Below are 22,032 nucleotides of genomic sequence, written 5' to 3'. Positions count from 1 at the left end.
TGAATTGATCCTATTCTATTTCTAAAATAAAGAGTGATGAATGTGATGGAAATCACATTTGAGAGTGAAGCAGTCTATGCAAGAAATACAAGATTCGAATAAATGAAGGTAAGGTTGAGAAAACATAAATCATGCGTTCAAGCAAACTACTCAAAAATTACAACCAACATCTCAGTGTATTTAGCCACAATATCATATCTCTAGAATGCATGTAATGAGTATTTGATGCAAAAGATGTTTCTTTATTTCTAAAGATGCTCTCTTCTTGTTTTATGAGGTTTAAATCCTTGGTCTTTTCAAACCTAGATTTAATCTACTTAGATTAATCTTTCGACTTATTCAAATACTTTATAAAACATACACAAAACGAGTTGAACGCATGATTAAGTCTTATTTAGTTCATGTTAGCTGCAATGTTTCTCAACTCATAAATAAATTAGTTGCTCATGGTAAAAGTTGAGGAGATGGATAAGAGATCAACTGTAAAATGCACTCATATTGAAAAAAAAGAAGTCTTTCAATGTTTACACAATACAAATAATAAATTGTAGAAGAAGAAAGATAGAGATTGAAAGTCAAGTCATGGTATGCAATTCTTTGCTCCCTTCGGCTATGTGGACAACTGCTTCACAAAGAGTGTGTTGAAGGTGAGGTTCTCTTTCTACTTCTAGAGAGGAATTCTAAGCTTTCACTTAAGATTTTACAAGGACTCGAAGGGGAAGTGTTTTTAAAATAAGAATTTGGGCAGGGATTTTTTAAGACATAATATGTAGACATATGTAATAAACATATGTAGACTAAACAATGTCTTGAAACCCGTAAAACATATGTAGACTAAACAATCAAAAGTAGCAAATATTAAATCAACCTAACCAATCATGTTCGATGGCCTTCAATATGATCATCTCCAAAATTTCCACGTTCCTTCTCTTTTTCCAATTATTCATAATTTGTTATTATTATATTTTAATAAAAAGATCATAATTTAATTGATATAGTACATGCCCTATCAATTTTAAAGCCAGAAATTTGATTATCAACTTTAAAAAAAAAACGACATTAATAAGTTGAATTAAACTGAATACAATAATTTAAATCCAATTCACTTTGCATTAATTTATTTATAGGATTGGATGGATTCAACCCTACTAATGCATTTAATATTTAATTAGTTAGTTTATTGGATAATTGTTTTAAATGGTATAATGAAAATATTTTTAAGTATTGCAAAATGTCACAATCTATAAGTGATAGATGACGCTAGATTTTTATCCATGAGTGATAGACTTCTACCACCTATGATCTATCGTAGTCTATCACTGATGAACAGTGACATTTTTTTATATTTGTTAAGAAATTGATTCATTTTTCTTTATTTGAAAACAACTCTTGTTTATTTTTATATAGTAAATCAAACTCCGAATAGACTATCTATTTACTTATAGTTAAATCATCATTTTTATCTCAATACTTTGAAATTTGTTCATTTTCACTCTTCGTACTTTCAATTATCCACTTTTAGTACATATACTTTCAATAAGTCTTGAATTTAGTTCCTCAATTTTCTGTTAACGAAATTGGTAAATAATAATAATTTCCATATAAAGAAATATAATACGCGAATATATTTTCAAAATTTAAAGTAAAAATGCTAATAGATAATAAAAGATTTAGAAAAATCAATAATAAACTAGTATTTGAGATTAAATTTAAGATTTATCGAAAGTAATGAGAATATGAAGGTTAAACCAAATTTATAATTTATTCAACCGAATAATTGCTTTATTAAAATACAAATAGTCCAAATTAGCTTTAAATCGAAGCCAAGAAGCGTTTTGATATTGCATTGGTTGAAGTTGAAAGTGGAAAGCTGAGCGACCAGACCCAATTAGGAAGAGAAATGGAAGAATGAGGTCATTTTGGTCATTTAACCTTCTAGCAGGTGGTTATTGCTTATGCTTATACACCGAGTGATTCCCCTGTCTTCGTCGTTACTGTTCTATTTCTCCTTCCCTTCTATAAGCTAAAAAGCTCAAAACCGAACGCACACCGACACTCCAAATCTCAATTATCATTCAACATTTGATTTCCCACACAGAACAGATCTCTCACTTTTTCTGTTTCATGGCGGAGCCAATGGCAGTGGTTGGTTTCGACGCCAATGCGCCGTTGACGCCACAGCAGCAACCGCCACAGCAGCTGCTTCTTCAACAACCACCTCAGGCCTTGCTTGAGCGACTCAAGGATTACGGCCAGGAGGATGTTTTTGCTCTTTGGGACGAGCTCTCCCACGAAGAGCGGGACCTTCTTGTCAAGGATATTGAGGTATACTTCCCCTATCTCTCCTTCTCAATTCACCTCCTGCTCGATCCTTCATTTCTCTTTCACTGGATGTTGCTGGAACAGATGGATCGCTTACTGCTTTAATTCGCATTTCATGCATTTCAGTTAGTAGGGAGCTGAGTGTGTGAGACTTCTCTAGTTTTCTGAATTTTCAATTTCTCATCGTTTTTCGCTTTCTCTGCAACTAAACAAGCTGATTTGGCTTATGGCTTTGATTGTTGCTAATCCTGCATGATGCCGGAAGTTAGTTATTTTATTTTCTTGAGATAATCATCACCGATGGGCAAAGCGTGAGTGTTACATGATTGTCGATGCTTTTTTTCAGAGTTTGGATCTTTCCAGAGTAGATCGAATTATTCGATGTTCGCTTCGTTCTCAAGGTTGGTATCTTCCTCTTGTCTCCTCTTTCTGATCGAAACAATCAATTCTTGTTAAATTTAATCGTATTGCGCTTGTATTGTAGGGCTACCTGCGGCTGCAATTGAGCCCGTACCAGAGAGTTGCGTGTCGACGCTGGAGGAGCGAACCCTTGACGAAAGAGAGAGATGGTGGAAGACGGGGTTGAAGGCCATCTCAGATGGAAAGTTGGCTGTTTTGCTTTTATCTGGTGGTCAGGTTAGTTCTCCAATTCTCCTTGGCATCTTTTAACTTTTTGGCAAAACTTGATTCGATTGTTCGGCATTGATTCCCTTTACTTTGTGTCGACCTTTATACTCCACTATAAAGCATTATCAATCTAATTTAATTATGCATTTTAAGCGATCCTTCTCTTTTTGGTTAGATCCTTCCCTCCCCATCTCCTTTTTAATTCTTGTTATTCTTTTTTAAGAAAATGATTGATCTAGATAATTATTATTACCCTATGGAGAAGTCCATATGCAAAATTTGTTGAGAAGTAGTCTGCCAACTGGGACTTCCACTTGACACTTATCACAATGAAACAACTCTCCTCGCGGCAGCTCCTTTGTGGAAGATGCTTAGTTCCTAGACGTAAGGCGTAAAATGGAAAAGAAAAAGGGAAAAAAAATACCACCTATAAATTAAATTAAAATTTTTTTAAACATGAAGTCTAGGGCACTACTTTCTTCATTGTCCAATTAAAGGATATAAGATGGCAGAGAGCCAGAGACGAATAAACTAAGAAGGATTCCATCGCTTGAGTAACCTATCTCGTGCTATGCTGGTACTTGAATTGAATAGTCAACATGAATTTTTGTGACAATGACTTCTACCACTGCTATGACTACTACTACTGCTACTAGATTATTACTTGCATTAGTCACACAAATGAACAAATGAATACTTGCTTTTTCAGCTGGGTTATATCATCTAGTTTGGAAATATTTTCTGTACAATTTAGACACATACAATTTCATGAGAAAGGTGACGCATATACATCGAAGTTTTCGCTACTCTCTCTTTTCTTCTTCTATGACATTAAATTATGAGCTGGTGGAAGAAGGGAAATTCCTCTCTTTACTGATTTATACAAAAATTTGAAGGCCTTAATGTTTCTTCTGAGTATCACAGAATACATGAAGCCTTAACTAAGCTCAACATTTTTCTTGAAAAAAATTTCTTCTGTCAAATGTAGATGTTCTAAAGAATCTGATTTCTTAGTAACTTTTCTTTTAAGATGAGAACAGTTATTCTTATTTCCTTTAAAAAGAAGATGTTCTTGCAATGACTTCAACCTTTAGTTTACTCTTATGGAAAATATTTCTATAATTTAAGAATGACCTCCTATACTCCTAATAATGTTTTATAGTGGTGGATTTTCATTGAAGTTGAACAGATGGGAAACTAAGAATTTCACAAAAGTGAGGGTTCTAAATGTAGAAGAATGAATTTTGTAGGTTTACTGAGAAAAGGGATCCAAAAAAGCTGCCTAACTAGATATGTTCTTGTTTATCTATTTAGTTTACAATTGATTCATATCTAGGGCATTACGATTGTTTATTTTTTTCATGGGTGGATGCTCGATTAATATTTTATTTTCCGTCTGTTGAAATTGAAATGCAGGGAACTCGGCTGGGCAGTTCTGATCCTAAGGGATGTTTCAGTAAGTACAATCATATTCGCTAAATAGTAGAGCAATTACTGGGTTCTCCATGGAGGTGTCATTTAAATTGATTTACATGTAGAATTGATTTACTCATCTATTTATTTATTTGTTGAATTAGTTGTTTCTTCTACCTGCTGATTCTCATAACAATCTTCATAATGTTTTGAAGTGGTTATTTGATTCTAGAATCCAATAGTTGATGGCTCAATGAATTATGATTCAATCAGTAGACACGTCTGAATATGTTCATAGGGTTGTTCATGTTTTGTTGAGATTTTCTTGGTCTTGCATTATCCTTGATCCTTTTTGTAAATTCACCAACAACTATTTACTTCTGGTCGTATACATCTAGTCTTGTCTTAGCAAGTTGTTTCCCAGTCTGGATACAGCCGTACATGTTTAATTTGAGAGAGTATAAATGTACAATGATGACATAAGCATATCTGAAACTAGTAATATAGAGTTGAAAAATTGGTGTACATTAAAAATAGCATACGCTGCATATCTGAAGTAGTAGGTCACCTTATGAAAGGGAAAGATTGCCATGATAGCAATTACAGTAAGAACCAAAAAGAAAGTTATATTCTCTGGTCCTCAGCTGACATACAAAGTGTTTCTTAAAAGATTTGTCTATGTAGTGTTTTCTATGGCAGTGATGTCTGAGTATTTTCAAACTATTTGAGATACAAGGAAGATTAATGACTTAAATCTCTCTCTCCTCTCTCATACACATTATAATTGAATCCTCATTTTTTATCATTTTATTTTACATTGAATGGAGGAGGAAATTCAATACTCCTATTTGTTTATGTATTTATATCACCGATGCACTCTAATATTTTGAGTTCTTTTTAATATACTTTATTGTTAGATAAACAAATATGAGATTATAATAAATATACTTATTGTTAGATATTGGACTTCCATCGGGGAAATCACTTTTTCAACTTCAAGCTGAGAGAATTTTGCGTGTTCAAAGATTAGCTGCTCAAGCCACTACCGATAGTAAGTTTTCACTTTTCATTGTATCTACCTTTTTTTTCCCTTTGTCCCTGAAGGTTGGGACCTCCTGCTTGTAACCAACTTTTGCTTGAAAACAACGGACTTGGGGTTTAATTCCGTGTATTTGGGGACTTTAGATGAATTTAGATTACAATGGATGTTATTGATAGTTATTGACATACATCATTAATCTCAGATTCTACCAGTTCTGCTTCAATTCATTGGTATGTGATGACCAGTCCATTTACCGATGAGGCCACTCGCAATTTTTTTGAAAGTCAGAAATATTTCGGTTTGGAGGCTAATCAAGTTATAATCCTTTAGATGCTTGTAATTCTTCTCTTTATCTCTTCTTGCTCTAGCGTTCACCTTCACCATGTCTGGATTGCAGGTCACCTTCTTTCAGCAGGGCACCATTCCTTGTATATCCAAGGATGGTAGATTTGTGATGGAAACACCATACAGGGTATGGCTTCAATTTTTTCCCACATGAATTGATAAATCTCCACTTATCACACCATATCTCACACGCTATCCTTCTACTTTTCCCCGTTCGCCCAACATGTCCCTGTATGTATGTGACTCTTCTAGAAAATCTTTGATTCTTTGAGAAAGGAACTAAATGAATGAATGTGAACACTGATTTTTCTTGAATAAAGGAAGTGGCACCGGAGATCGTTTCAAAATATTTAGGCTGGAATTTTTACAATCCCATTACTGCACAAGTCATGTCATGCCATGACTTGAAACTTTAGAATTGGATGAGGAAATCTATTTTGACTTCAAATATATTCATTGGTGTGGACTATTCACAAATTGATAGTTCTTATTTTGTATTTGATGAACTAAAGAGGAAGGGAGAATCTTATGAGAAGTATTTGTTAGAAGTCATGGATTTAGGAACTTGTGGCATTAGTGGGCGTGAGTGATCATTAGTGCATTTAATTAAACTTGCGTGTTAATGCTTTGGTGTTCCTATGTGTTAATGCAAGAAGTCATGGATTTAGGGCAATACTATATAGTGGATGAATACTGGATTGATATCGATAAATTGGTGGCTATCTCCTTGGGATCCTAATAATTATCGCTATGATGATTTTAATGTTATTGAACTCCATCTCTGTATCACGCTTTAATTTTTAAAATCTAGGTATCTAAGGCTCCAGATGGGAATGGAGGGGTATATGCAGGTAAGCTGGTCAAACTAACACTCTCAAGTTGTTGGCTACTTCTCACTCTATTTTCACCCTCTTATGTGGACTGTTGTTTGTTGATCAGCTTTAAGATCCTCACAGTTATTAGAAGATATGTCAGCAAGAGGGATTAAATATATAGACTGCTATGGAGTAGACAATGCATTAGTGAGTTGCCTTATCCGGAATTTTCTTTGTGCTGGCTGGATAAGGGATTTTTGCAAAATTATTGATATCTTTCAAAAATTTGCATCTTGATTATAGGTTCGCGTGGCTGATCCAACATTCTTGGGTTATTTCATTGATAAAGGTGTATCTGCAGCAGCCAAAGTTGTTCGTAAGGTAATTAATCTTATTGTTTGTTATGCATATGGGAGGAGATTAATTGTCTTAATTTTCTTTGATTATAATTTTTGCTCTAAGAAGCCTCTTGTCTAAATTAAAATCTATATGCAGTTGTCGGTCTCTAATAAATAATGTCAGCTTCAATCTCTTTTTAGATATTGTTTTACTCTGATGAGGGTACTTGGTTTCTGGAAGTAGATTACATGTAGAGATTAGAACTTTTCTTCTTGCTATGTAAAAGGTGCACCTTAGCGAGTTTGGAAACTCAAGGATATCAAAGAAAATGATGTGGTCTCAAGTGAACAACCTAACATAAAATATGATCTAGTTTTTGGTGAATGCTTGTGAAAAATTATCACGTCCAGTTTATAACGTCTCTGGCATCAATCCCAATGAATGCCCACCAAATGAGATAGATTCTTTAACATTCTCCGACCTTCGGTGGCCCTCATGCACTTTTTCAAGGAGTAGATCGTATTATTATTTATTTTAATTCATATGGTTTCAGGCATATCCCCAAGAGAAGGTTGGCGTATTTGTCCGACGAGGTAAAGGGGGACCACTCACTGTGGTTGAGTACAGTGAATTGGATCCGTCACTGGCTTCTGCCATCAATCAAGTAACAGGACGCCTTCGTTTCTGTTGGAGTAATGTAATGTTTCTTTCACCCCTTTTCTTTTGCTGAAATAGTACTTTCAATGTATCTAATTTTTTGGTATCAAGCCCAATTATTTACAAATGCAGGTTTTGAGGTTGTCTTTGCGTGGATGAAAATTAATTATTCAATATCTCTTTACTCTCAAAATTTATTCATGAAGTCAACTTTTTAACACCTAAGTGGTTGCCTGCTTGTATACTGCATTTAGTCAAATTTCGTCTTCAATCCTTGATATTATGCATTATGTTTTGATTTCAGTTTGCACACGCCCTAGACACCCCAGCAGTTTGCTCCTGAAATGCAGGAAGAAAAAAAAAAAACATCCACTTAATTTATGAACTCTTAAATCATCAATTGACCCAAAAGCTTTAGCTGATGGGTCAAGGTAAATTTAATATTATATCATCTAGCACCCTCCTTCACTTGTGGGCTTGAAATATGAAAAAGGTCCAACAAGTGGAAATCAATTTTAGTCGGGAAGGAAATAACGTTGCAGGGGCTTGAACACAAGACCTCTTGGACCACACTGCAATGGTACCATTTTAAATCACTGATTGACCTAAAAGTTTAAACTTTTGGATGAAGGTAAATTTAATATTATATCATGAATTATCTAACACTAACTCCTATGCTCAGAGGATATGGAGTAAATATTATAATCAGAGAAGTTCCTTCTCAAATATTAACGTACAAATGAATGGATGATGGGGAGGTCAGTGAGGATGATTAAACATTTTAGGGGAATAACATTCTTATAACTAAAAGATTTAACTAGTCCCTCGGTGATGAAAGGTTTCTGCGCTTATTTCCAAAAGTGAGTGAAAAGATGAAACAAGAGAAAAAGAAAGATGTTCGAGTTTTCGACCACCATAAGCATTGAAACAGAAGGAAATTTTGAATCTTCTAAGAAGTGAATCAAGGAGTGCTAGCAGCTGTTGGAACTGATTTCTTAGTATGTGCATGGTGGCTGAATATAACCATATTTCCGAACTATATATAGGAGAGATACAAGAAATAATATCCTCCAGCATAAACTATAAGTCATGAATAATACATATCTTCCTAAACCGTTTAGGTCATATGCTAGCTACCACTTAGGAGACCATTTTGCATGTGGATTTCTTGCAATTCTTTTCATATATGTGTGTGTGGCGGCTTAATTAGCCATTTAGGTCACAGATTTCTCCACCTCCTCCTTCACAACCCCCAGATCAGCCCAACTTTTTCTAAAGTTTCCATCCGAGTTTCCATGCATGTCGTCATTCTCAATCATGTCTTGCTCTAATTAACAATTGATAAGAACTGAGTTTATTTATCAACCACACAATGTCAACCAGAGATTCCCCTATTCTACAAGAAAACCTCACAAAATGATTAGCAAAAAGATACCCCTATAAACAAGAATGAACTGCCCACATCTATACTGATTTTTAAATCAACACATGTAAACATTTTCGGTCATCACCCACTCCTAACTGATTTGTAACATCCTTTACCCCACTCTCCTTCCTCACGCTCCTTTCTCTTATATACGTCTTAATAGGAGGCATGTCAAATTATCTCCTTATAACAGGTGTTATACGCTTTCATAAATTTAATAGACTAATTTCTTTAGTAACAAAGATTATATTTTCCTTGGATGGAGGAAAATCTTTAAGCCTCTTTGAGAATTGCACTCAATACTACTAACTTATCATGCTTTGAAACTTGAAATATTAACAATATGAAATTTAAATATGTTTAAATTTTCTTACATGTTCAGGTGTGCTTACACATGTTTACATTGGATTTTCTAAACCAAGTGGCAAATGGTCTTGAAAAGGACAGCATGTTAGTAGCACACTCTCTCTCTCTCTCTCCCTCCCCCCCCCAATTTTATAATTGAACAGAGGAAGGTTCCAATTGTCCATTTGATGATTCTCTATCCTTGTGGTTATGATAATCTAGTTAGAACATGTTATAGTCCTTGCTATTGTTTTTAACTATTCTTCATTTTAGGAACTAATTAAATGCTCAATGAATGATTACGGTTAGATTATTGAATAGTACTCTATTCTAGTTTTGATTGCTAAGGTTGAAGTAATCCGAAAATGAACAAGGATCTACAATTATTGTAGAATGTGTGAAATATTTCTGTTTCAGACGTGGTGTACATTGGACATTAGTTATCTTTTAATATGAAAAAGCTTCTTAAATCTAGTATGGAGTTAATTATATACTGAACTCAGGCTCGGACTTATTTGTTATTCTTGTGGTTCTACTTTACTGTATTCACATTTTTGTTAACTAAATATTCAGCCACTTAAACCTAGCTTTTCAAATAAATTTGAAGATTTATCTCTTGTTAATTTTTCTCGATTAGGCACATAAATTCTAGTTTTTATGCAAAAGTATGTAACTTGAAATTCTTGGGTTCGTTCCTATCATAAAACATCGATACATTTGTGTGTTGCAAACCATGGATTTGGAATTACACCAATTTCCTGATCGTGAGATTTTATGTGCCTAATGGGTTGATATCTATATACATATGTGTGTTGCAAACCTTTGTTAGTTTAAACGATCCCTAGAACGTTTAACTATCATGGGTTGGGCCAATAGTTAAAGGGACGAGACACAGTGTAAACCCAAATGCTTCTGAGAGATAATGGGTTCAAATTATAATGGCAACCTACGTAGGATGCCAAATATTCTTCAAGTTTCTTGTCATCAGATGTACAGGTGGTTAACTGGTTATACCATGGAATTAGTTGAGGCACATAAACTTGCACAACCACAATTATTTAAATGCACATACACTCACAGATGACCTTGATCATTTGTGTATCGGTTCTACAGACTCTCATTTATGCAAAATAAAAAGGTTTCCAAAGACTTCTCTTCTGAGTTTCTGATTTGTTTTTGTTTTCGTTTTCGTTGTTTTTTTTTTTTTTTTTTTTTTTTTAGTCTTCTAGAAGACCAAACACAAAATAATAAGAAAACTTTCTTATTTTGTTATGAAGGGGATTATTTATGCCTCCAACATTGTCTCACTTTCCCAGAATTGTAAGTAGTTTCAGTCATTCCTTCTAATATCCAAGGAGGAAGAATCTGATTAGTTTGGGTCCCGTTTGGTAACCATTTTATTTTTTGTTGTTGGTTTTTAAAAATTAAGCTTATAAATACCTTGTCCACCTCTAAGTTTCTTGCTTTGATATCTCTATTTTAACCATATTTTCAAAAACCAAGTCAAAATTGGAAAACTAAAAGAGTAGTTTTTAAAAAATTGTTTTTATTTTTGAAATTTGACTAAGAATACAACTCTCCTACTTAATATCGATACCAACTATGGTAAGAAAATGAAATGATATAGGCTTAATTTTCAAAAACCAAAAACAAAAAACGAAATAGTTATCAAATAGAGGCTTAGCAATTAGCTTAGGAGCCATCCAGTTTACAATTTATCTTCAATACCCTGGTATTGCTTGATAAATAACCGTGTTAAGGGCTTGATAGATGATGCAATGTTAGTATTTAGTATCCCACAGTTTCTGAAAGTTGCTGGTCTTACAATGTGTGTTCTTATGTGGCCTACAACGTCAGGCCATCTACTAGTTTTAACATCGATTCTACAGTTCGTATGTATCATAAAGAGCTTGCTCATTTTCTTCTTTTTTGTAGCTACCATCTGGCGGAGAAAAAAATTCCTTCCATTCACGGGCAGACGATGGGACTAAAAATGGAGCAGTTCATATTCGATGCATTTCCCTATGCTCCTTCTACTGCACTATTTGAGGTGAAAGCATCTCTTGTTTCCTCTCTTATGTACATTCTTTTGAACTGTTTTAGGAAGGTTCTTATCACCATACTTGAGACTACTGAGGTTCATTTTTGTCATCTTTAACTAGATCTTACGAGAAGAAGAGTTTGCACCCGTGAAAAATGCCAACGGGTCAAATTTTGACACTCCAGATAGTGCTAGGCTTCTTGTTCTCCGACTCCATGCTCGCTGGGTGGTTGCAGCTGGTGGATTCCTAACACATTCAGTTCCCTTATATGCAACTGGTATATTTATCCATACTTTGAATTATGGATAATCTTCATACATTATCTTATCTTGAACATTTAAAAGCAATTGATTTAGAGTACATAGAAAATAGGACTTCAGTGAGCCAAGCTGAAAGTATTTTGATAACCAAACATCTTAGTTCTGATATGATATATGTTTGATGCTGAAACCTAGGCGTGGAAGTATCACCACTTTGCTCGTATGCCGGAGAAAATCTAGAAGCGATATGCCGTGGAAGGACATTCCATGCACCTTGTGAAATTTCTTTCTAGTTCGAGTCAACCTTTCCAAATTTTATTTGTGAGTCATCGGCTTTATTATTTTAGAGTTAGCATTGAAAATGAGGTTCATTTTTCGTATATTTGTGAGATATAGTGTGCATTATTTAATGCTTTTGTGACATCCAATAAGTACTTCTTCGGCTATGTTAATATTATATTTCCTAAAGACCATCTAAAATTTGTGTGGGTTTTAGCTACCATTCTTCTGATTACTATCGATTTAGCTTAAACTATATAAATTTATTTGGACAATTTACATAATTAACACCCATATTTTAGTCATTGGAAACGAACAGTAACTCAATTCCACGCTTCAAATTGACTGATGACTTTCGTTACACAAGATGCAAAATCTATTAGCTTTCAAAATTGTTATGGTTTTCTGTTGAAAAATAGAATTTAAATCGTCTCAAGTAAAGGTCTTTCTCCTTCACTGTCGTCTGACTAATGATCATCGATTATTGTTTTCGAAGGCTAACCTGAATGTTGAACTGCTTAAGGCTGGTCTGATTATTTTATTTATTTTCAATTTAAGATTGTTTCTAAAAGCTTGAAGTTTTCCATTTCTAACAATTTGCACCATACAAAACGTCATTTCTAAAGTTTTACACATAATGTAAAACCAGACCAGACTACAACTTTCATAGACTCTAAACAATATTCCACCGTTGCACGGATTGGAAGCACCAAAACAACACTAATCTATAGCTTTCATAGGCTCCAATTCCACAAGACAGCTGCCTACCCTGGGCTTGTGTTCTTCACTTTTATTGATGTTAAGTTCCACATACAATATTCCACTTATTAGTTATTATTGCTCCATCACAAGGAAATGACTCGTGTTCAAAGATCAGTAAAACACTTGGAATATTCACAGCTAATGACTCAAATCAACTCAGCAACCACGATCTCACCTTGAATGCTTAAGCCCAAAAGTTTTGGTATGCTTCTCATTTATAAGGTGGCACTCCAAGAAGTGTCTCCATTGAAGCTAACTGTTGCTGAAGGAACCTGTAGACCGTTTCAGTTTCCATGGCAGCTATTCTAACAACGGTGCCAATTCCCTACATGTAAGAAGTAAGCATTTAGAATTCTTACTTCACCTAACAGTTACTAGATTCTAATAAATTTGGAGGTCGTACTAAAATTTACTATAACCTGTAACAAAATTTACTACCTGTACATTTTTTTTTTTTTCATTTAACCAACAGATTGTGAATGCCTTATTTAACTAACCATGGGGCCAAAAACGCTGGAAGAAGCCATGATTCGAGGTTTGGTCGACAAATGATCAGAGTTCATTTTCATTTGTGCGCCATGGGCAGAAGTGAAAGGAGAGTGTAATTGTTCACTCATAATCTTTTTCACGTTTTCTCGAACTTGGTCTCGAATGTTCTTGACCTTTGGCCTGTAGTGCCACCATCAACAATAATGTAAATTAGAACACAAATTTCCTGATCCATATACAACTGGTGTCAATGAAATGAAACTATTCATAGATGCTCAAATGTGTACCCCAAAATTACAACCATTGCAATGACTTGATATCCATGCATGCGTTCTATTATAGAGTTGGTGCTTCCTCGCTCTAGAAGAACCTGCAATAAGAATATATGATTTCAGAAAAAGAGGTCACCAGACAAATAAATCATATTTGGGCAGATTTTGAAAGAAACTGTATCTAGGATCGGAGGACAAAATTATACTCCACCACATAATGTTAATACAAAAGACTTCTCATGAACAAATGAACAAACGCCTTCCATCTTAACCAGTCTATATGAGGCAAGGATGGCAACAGAGTAAGAAAGGGATGGGTTGCACCACAGCTTATGTACAGTTCTAGATTAGGATTCATGATCTCTCACTATAGAAGTATGCAGTGAAAACAATGTTTAATTTTCGGAAGTGGCTTCGCACCAATGATATTGCCATTAGATATATCGTCACAAGGGAGTTTTGAAAAAAATGGCCCTTTTCATGCCTAATTTTTCGTTGTTATGTAAATTTACAGTACATCTGTTTAAAACAAAACTAATGGCCTGGTGAAAGATGAGCAATCCCATGACCCTCTGTCTCAGTAATAAGAACTAAACTTAAACCAATGGTAAAGTGAAAGGAAGGAAAATTCCCAATACAGAGATATACTTGAGATTCTGAGAAGCCTTTGTTTACCCCAAATTTTCTTTGAAAAGATAACGAAACTTCTAAACAAAATACATAATATGAAAAATTGAGAGTGACTAGTGAGTGCCATATCAAGATGAAGTATATGATACAATGCAGTTAGTAATTTGATCGCATTGCATGTATCTGTTAACACTCGGATTTGGATTGTAAATAAAAGACACATCTGCCAAGTGGAAATCCAGAGAAAATAAACAATAGAGACACTCGTAGAATCCATGCCTAAAAGCTAAGTTCCAGATACTCTAGTGTGGTTAGCATGTCCGTATCTGACACGTGTCAAATACTTGGACACTCCGACACTTGTTGGTGACGTGTCGAACACTTATAAGTGCCACATATGTGTTAGATATACATAGAGCACTTGTTAAGTAGATTAAAAAGACATATATGATAATAATAATAAATTTTTTAGGGTAAAATATATCAAACTAATTTCTTTCTTAAATTTTTAAGAAATGATGTGTCGTTGTGTCCGTGTTGTGTCGTATTTTTGTCTCATACCCGTATACGTGTTTCATAGGATGCCACATTCTTAAGCAATTATATAGAGTACAGAAGGAAACAATGAAGGCACTTTTAACCTTACCGTATCAAAAAATAATGGATGGCCGTCTTCTAGAAATATTTGATTACTACTCTTGAAAAGATCAAATTCCCAAATTTCTCCCCTTCCATGGCGCCCACTTGTAAACCAATCAACAAGAACCAAACTAGAGCCTGAATCAACTCGAAAGACTTGTTTCTGTGCATACCTTGCGGTGGCGAAGCATGTAACCGGATCTGGAAGTACAGCCAAAAGGGCATCACTACCAATCCTTGCCTACTGCAGTTGAACGCTAAACTACATGAAAACTCACAGACATTTATAGAGACATATAAAGAAACATGCATGTAGCAAACTAGCACTTAATGTTAAGGTAGATTATCAACAATGTTCGTTTCGTTACCTCGAATAATTGTTCAGAGCACACTTCTCCCTTGGACTTGTATACCTAAAGCAGCATAAAATTGCAAAATTAGAAACAAAATGGGCAGGAAGTGCAAATTATCTGAGGATTCATCACCTTAGTAGAAGCCTGAGTGGTTAGGACTGCAGTGGAACCATTTTTAACGGTCAATTCGTACGAAATTGAATCTCCCTGCCTCGGAAAAACTTGCCCCAAATAAGAACAAGCAGAGAGAAAATCTCGAAAATAAATTGAAAAGGAGAAATGTTATTAAGAGTAAAAGACGATAAAGAGAGCGTACAGAGACAATGCCACCGCCATAATTGAGGCTGTAAATCCAAATAGCATCCGTTTTGGAGGGACCAACCTAACGGAAGAACCATTACAAGGGATTCAATCAATATAATTAGGTAACAAGGGAGAAGAAATTGATTAGAATAAAAGGAGAGGGACCTTTCTGGGAATGATGAATTTGAGGGGGTACTTAGAAAAGCATCTGGTGACGGCGGATTTTCCTGCAACTTTCTCGACCACCACCGCACCGTCGATTTCCATGCTCTGTGGAAATGTCTAGCAAATCAAACAGGAATTTGCTTTACAATTTACAAGTGCGAAGAAGAGTTTTGTTGGGTAATTGACAAAAATATCATTTTTCAAGTTTAGATTTTGACTTTTAGATCATTTTAAAAAATATGTTTTTTTTACCTCCACAATTTTGAAAATGAATGAAAATTATCTTAATATACCCTTCACATTTCAAAACTCACTCAAACCCTCTAAATCCTTTTTTTTTTTTTTTTTTCATTTTCACTCTTCTCCATTTCAAAAGTCCTCAATCTCACTCCATTTCACTTTTCTCATTCTACATTTACTTGTCATTCTCCTTTTCATGAAAGATCATCTGGGGTTTTTCAACTAAGGTATAGATTTTCATTTTTTCACTCAATGTGTTAGTTTATGTTAGGTGTTATTGTGTGCATATTTAAAATTTATGTTAGATCTATGTTGAATGTTATTTTTTTCCCCTAAAAACATTATGTTTGACATTTTCTGAACAAGTTTGAGCATAAAATGCATTTTCGAAAATTGGTCTTATTCGGACCGGCTTCATACCATTGTGACCGGGTATGTGATCGGGTGGGCAAGTTTGAGATTGCTTTGGGATAGATTTGGGGAAGAGGGGAAGATTGTGCCCGGTGGTAGACCGGCCAGGCTATATGTGTATTTCAACCGAGTGTGGGCGGGAAAGAGAGGAAAGGACGAGGGGAAAGGGGGCAAATCGGGTAGGAGTAGGTGGCGCCCGATCTCGGCCCGGCCGGGTATTAGACCGGGTAGGGGGAGGGTACCGGGTAGAGAGGGGGCGCGTGTGGAAGTATTGGGACTAAACGACTGCTTAGTACCATCGCCCAGTACTAAATGATATGTTGGATTTTCTAAACGATGACACAACACAATCGTTTAGTTCTTACAACGAAGCTAAACGATCGTCTAACTTTTCTTCACATCGTGTAACGTCTGGAACTAAACGATCGCTTAGCAACTGAACCTCAAAATGAGAAGTTTCGGTGAATATTCGTCTAACTTTTCTTCACATTGCTATACGATCGTCTAACTATTTTTTTCATTTTTTTTTATATAAATATCATTCTGGAAATAATTTGGTGAAGAGAACTTTTTGTGGGGTTGTAAACAAATTAAATTTGGTGGAGAATTTTTAGTGTTAGAATGTGAAAAAAATTTGTCAATTAATTTTGGATAAAATATTTTTTTTTTAATAAATTTTTGAGGTGGAGAACTTTTTGTGAATTAATTTGGTAGGTTGGTTGTTGAAATTGGAAGTGAGAATTTAATAAGGAGGCATAAGAGTAATTGTATAACCAAAATTCTCCATGCTTACATCATTTTCATCATCAAGGGGTAAAAAAAAAACTTGTTTTTCAAAAATAGGTCAAAAATACAAAATCAAACTCCAAATAGACTATTTTTATCAATTTTCCAGTTTTGTTCATGGTCAGAATCTCACGGAAAATTTCATAAAATAACCCCAGGAGTAAAAAAAATTTTATGGATGTTTTTTCTAAAAATTATGTTGCGAAATACATTTTTATGGTGAATACCTTTTCTACATGTGAAATACACGCTAAATACTTCTCTCCTACTCTTCTTCATCTTTTGATCTTACCTTCCAACCACCGATCATCTAAAAAAATTTCATAAAATAACCGAAAAAGTAAAAAAATTTCTATAGATAATTTCTTTCTAAAAACTTTGTTCTTATTGACTTTTTTCACATGTGAAATGTCATTTTTACTTCTGGCTTTAAATGCTTTTCTCCTACTCTTCTTCATCCTTTGATCTTCCCTTCCAACCACCGATTGTCTATAATTTAGTGCAACCATTTATTCTCAACCAACATTGTATATTAGAATTCAAAGTTATTGGATTTTAACCATGAGACAAGTAAACGAATATCATTTTCACATCTTCAGTTTCACTCAAACACTATCTGCTGGCATGCACACTTGAAATAAGGAGTGGTAATCATCGATAGGCTAAGAGTTGGGTTATTGGACACTTAATCAAGTCCAAATACAATCAAGTTAGTCGATCATATCGCCCAAGGGATATAATTGAAGACGTCCGAAGAGATTATGGAGTGAATATAAGCTACGGACAAGTTTACCACGCAAGAGAATATGCATTGGTATATGCACGAGGGTCGCCAGAAGAATCATATGCCTTTGTTAAGGCATTCGGTGAAGCACTTAAACTTATCAATCCAAGTACCTTTTTTTAGGTTGAAATAGAAGATGAAATTTACTTTAAATATGTCTTTATGGCATTAGGACCGTGCATTAGGGGGATTCTTGAACTGAATCCATCCCGTCATTGTGGATGATGGGACCCACTTACATGAGAAATACAAAGGTATGTTGTTAATAACAACGTGCATCAACAGTAACAACAACATCTACCCAATTGCATTTAGTATCGTGGATGGTGAGAACGATGCAACTTAGACCTGGTTCATGACTAATTTAAAGGCATCAATTGAAGAAATTCCAAGATTAGTCATTATATCTGACCGTCGTATCTCAATTGGAAAAGCGGTCACATATGTATTTCCTGAGGCATTTCATGCACTATGTATATATCACATCCAGAATAACTTGATGATCCAATTCAAAAACAATGATATAATCCTACATTTTTATCTTGCGGCCAAAGTATATAGGATATCTGATTTTGAAATTTATTAGGCCAAGCTCCAACGGTATCCTGGTGTGACGAGATATCTCAAAGAAATTGGGGTACAACGGTGGGAAAGAGTTTATCAAGTCCACTGTGGGTATGACAATATGACCATAAACATAGTAGAATGCCTTAATGCAGTACTAAAGGATGTTTGAGAACTCCCCATCACAAAACTGTTGGAGTACATACATGAGTGATTACAGGGTTGGTTCTACATTCGCCAGAAAAACGCAATTGCATGCACAAATATAGTTTCTAATTATGCGTTTGATATTCTGAAGGCTGAAGAATTGAGATCTAGAACATACCATGTTTTCCTGGTTGACATGCATGTAATCAATGTAGATAATGGACATTTTGGGGGTTCGTGGATCTTCATGCACGTACGTGTAGTTGCATGGAATTCAACTGTTTAGAGATTCCTTGTTCGCATGCAATTGTTGCGGCTGCACTGTAGCACATAAATGCTTAAACTCTGTGTGCAAAGTGGTTTACTGTTGAGTATGTCCTTGCTGCATACGCAGAACCGATTTTGTTGGGGATGATACCCTAAACTCTCGTTGGGTTTTGTAATTTATAAATACAGTTTTAAACAAACGATTGTGATGTATAATATATGATATTTTCTTCACTTTTTTCTATGAACATTGGATGTTTTATTTGCTTTATCACAACCAATAAACTAAGATCTTTGGTTGTCATTTGTAACTTAAGCATGTATGTGGAGACATATAGGTGGATCATGCCTTAAGTGATAACCAAAATGGTTTGTAGTATATGGATATAGGAGGGAAACCTTATCTTGGTAATGCTACGGATGCGACTCACTTTGTAGAATAGTTACAAGTGTTGTGACTTACTACAGATGATCTAATCCTGATCATTCATGTGGAGACACGCGAGCGAGGGCGTCTTATAAAAAGGAATTTGTATAAGATCGGACCACGAAGTGTTATAGTCTCATTATATAACGTCGTTCATGATAGAGACTTCACTTCACTAGGATGACCATAGGTAACATGACCTCAATCCTGAGTGAGTTGAGAACTCCTGCCTTTGAGGACGGTCCTTTGATTTTCATGGGTGCGAGTGGCAAGATCACCAACTCAAACCTACCACTTTGAGGATTCGTCTGATCTGGGAGCTGGGAACTCAGCTACACAAGATGTAATTCACTCATTCCCCGAAGCAGGGGTAAGTAGATAGATTGCTCCCTTAAGGGCTGATTCCGGGGCTTAAACGATGTGGCGCCACACACCTTCTCATGCTCCGAGAGGTGTCCACACATAATAGGACTATGTTGTATTGTTCATTAGAGGAATAAGTGGTACTTAAGGAGTTAGATTTAACTACAGGGGCAAAACAATAAAATTGACCCAACTGTACTTACGAGCATCTGTGAAGGGTTATCGTACTGTTGATTGGTTATATCCGATGGACACAGAAATATATCTGTGGTGAGAAGAGTGCAGTTGTCGGTCTTTAGTGGAATCTCTGACAGTTACTGTTGGAGCTTCGAGCCATAGGTTCATAAGGTCCCCTTGGTAGCTCAATGGATTCAAGTTGAGAATTAGTTTTTGGGTCAGTTTGAAATGTTCAAATTGACAAGAGGGAGTTCGATTATATATGATATTATTGAACTAGTTAATTATATATGATATGATTGACATTATGTATGAGATACATTAATTAGAGGAAAATGATATAAATGTGATTTGTATCTAGTGGAGGAGAAAATGACTATGGTTAATGTATTGCATATGATGTGATATTCAACCATAGGTTAATAAATATAATATGATTATATTTATTTTTTAATTAAACGATTATAGGATAATTGTTGCCCGACTTTTTCTTCGTAATCGAATGATAGTGGGAGGTTGCATTTAATTTTCGTAACTGAAGGATAAAATGAAAATTGTTATGCAAAAAAAATCAGAGATTCGCTCATGAGTGGTGCATACTGCCTATCGCATAGCAAACCGAGAGCCTACACGATAGCTCAAAGTTTCTAAACGATCGTATACACGTGTATAGTTTACTAAACGATCGCATAGTATTTGTTAAACGATCGTCTAGCTCTTTCTAAACGATCGCCCGTCCGAGCGTCTTACTAAACGATCGTCTATACGATCACGCCCTTTTTACTAGACGATCATGTACTTTTTCCTAAATGATCAAGCATCATCTATACGATAGACACTTTATCTTCTCCCACTTATTTGGTCATGGTATACGATTGTCTCTTCCTCTTTCCCTCTGCCAAATCCAACAGAGCCCACACCTCCTAGATTCTCACTTCGAGAATACCGAGGGTTCCAAGTGGTGGTGTCTTTCTTGCTGCCGAGTTCATGAGGAATTCGTTCGTGGGTAGACGATTAGATTGGCTTCGTGGACGAGAGCGAGATTTCTGTGAAGAGGGGTTCTTCAACTGGTACATATCTCCTCTCTTTGTTGTTAAAGTTCAAAGCATGCTTGTAATTTGTAGTTAAATGCATATCTAGTTTGTTTGATTGTGAATGTGACAATTCTGTCACAATGAGTTTGGAACGATCTTACTTCTGCTCGGAGGTACTTGATAACTTGTAGAAATACAAGTTATTTATACTATTTTATTTAGATATTGCGGCTAAAAGAAAGAAAAATTACGTCGATAGTATAGAAATTGGCTAAGAAATGCGAGAATTATAAAATGTCTTCAATACACCCACTAACACCATTACGATGGTAGAAGAGAATGTTTCAATTCTGTTTTGTAGGAAATCAGTCACCACATGCGTTCATGGCTCAAAGACAAAATGAACAACGCATGTACGTCGCATTGCGCCTATCATTCATGAATGAAGAGATGATCAATGCAATGACGGTGCATGCGACAATCGATCAAGAGCTTTGCGATCAACGCAATTTCAACCGCATGCGGTAATCAAAAACAACATCGCATGCGGGCGATGGATCGAAAATGTAAAGAGCAATGCAATTGCGGAGGATTCTGACAAATGTACAGCTTTCAGTTGTGCATTTCTGACGGGTTGATTGTGTAACAGAAGGAATTTCTCATTCCGCCATTTCAGGAACTACCTTAACCATAAAGTGGGGACCACAATGCCAAGAGTCAAACTTTGCCTATAAATAGCTTCTGTAATTCCATTAAAAGATATACTTGAATACATAGAAACGTGTATATACTGATCTGAGAGAGAGACTGGTTTGAAGCGATTTCCAGAGTAGATCCGGGATAATCACGAGAGAAGGCTGAGAGGTGAGTCTCTGGGCAAAGAATCCTTCCAATCCCCGCCATTGAAGCTCTGTACGAAGGTCACTTGTACCAGAAGAGCAAACTTGAGAGGGAAACTCTCCTCTCCATTACTTTCACACGCCGGCAAGCATAATTCCGTTCAGATCTGTGTCAAGACGTTGACACTCCTTCTGTATTTGTCTCTAAATCACTATTTCATCACTTGTATTCATCTTCTTAATATATCATTCACACCATGTATCGAACACTTAATCGTAGTATTAAATATTATGATCATTTCCATTATCATCTCTCTGTCTATTTCCGTTCATCCATGATCCATTTTCTCCATAATGCTTTCCTAATTCCCTGGGTAATTAGTAAGAATTAAGCAAGTAAATTAATTTTAATTAAGAAAATAATTAATTTTAGCTAAAGCATGCTCGACGACATCTTCACCTGTAAGA

General features: G+C 35.4%; 2 protein-coding genes and 1 long non-coding RNA gene across 3 annotated transcripts; 1 reads left to right on the top strand and 2 right to left on the bottom strand.

The window, feature by feature from the left end:
• Window positions 1-1,743: 1,743 nt before the first annotated feature.
• Window positions 1,744-2,913, bottom strand: LOC150036940 (uncharacterized). The gene is made up of 2 exons (XR_016528450.1): window positions 2,645-2,913; window positions 1,744-2,570 (listed from the first exon to the last, which is right to left on the bottom strand). It is a non-coding gene; the product is annotated as an uncharacterized LOC150036940 (long non-coding RNA).
• Window positions 1,826-12,135, top strand: GLCNAC1PUT2 (N-acetylglucosamine-1-phosphate uridylyltransferase 2). The gene is made up of 15 exons (XM_039026518.2): window positions 1,826-2,325; window positions 2,669-2,723; window positions 2,807-2,958; window positions 4,366-4,405; window positions 5,321-5,413; window positions 5,607-5,719; window positions 5,802-5,876; window positions 6,561-6,600; window positions 6,689-6,771; window positions 6,868-6,945; window positions 7,457-7,600; window positions 9,369-9,436; window positions 11,267-11,381; window positions 11,494-11,650; window positions 11,829-12,135. Exons 1-15 carry the CDS (start codon window positions 2,125-2,127, stop codon window positions 11,924-11,926), a joined length of 1,512 nt encoding a protein of 503 aa, XP_038882446.1. The 5' UTR covers window positions 1,826-2,124; the 3' UTR covers window positions 11,927-12,135.
• Window positions 12,136-12,471: 336 nt separating this feature from the next.
• Window positions 12,472-15,784, bottom strand: URED (urease accessory protein D). The gene is made up of 8 exons (XM_039025282.2): window positions 15,526-15,784; window positions 15,374-15,439; window positions 15,190-15,264; window positions 15,073-15,117; window positions 14,712-14,945; window positions 13,451-13,533; window positions 13,172-13,343; window positions 12,472-12,999 (listed from the first exon to the last, which is right to left on the bottom strand). The coding sequence occupies exons 1-8, from the start codon at window positions 15,625-15,627 to the stop codon at window positions 12,886-12,888; spliced, it is 891 nt and encodes a 296-aa protein (XP_038881210.1). The 5' UTR covers window positions 15,628-15,784; the 3' UTR covers window positions 12,472-12,885.
• Window positions 15,785-22,032: the final 6,248 nt, after the last annotated feature.

This window comes from Benincasa hispida, chromosome 3 (assembly GCF_027475165.1).
Source record: "Benincasa hispida cultivar pf3 chromosome 3, pf3_genome.v1.1, whole genome shotgun sequence".
In the NCBI taxonomy this organism is placed as follows: Eukaryota; Viridiplantae; Streptophyta; class Magnoliopsida; order Cucurbitales; family Cucurbitaceae; genus Benincasa; species Benincasa hispida.
Note: the sequence above shows the minus strand (reverse complement) of the source record. Positions and strands in the feature narration are given on the sequence as shown.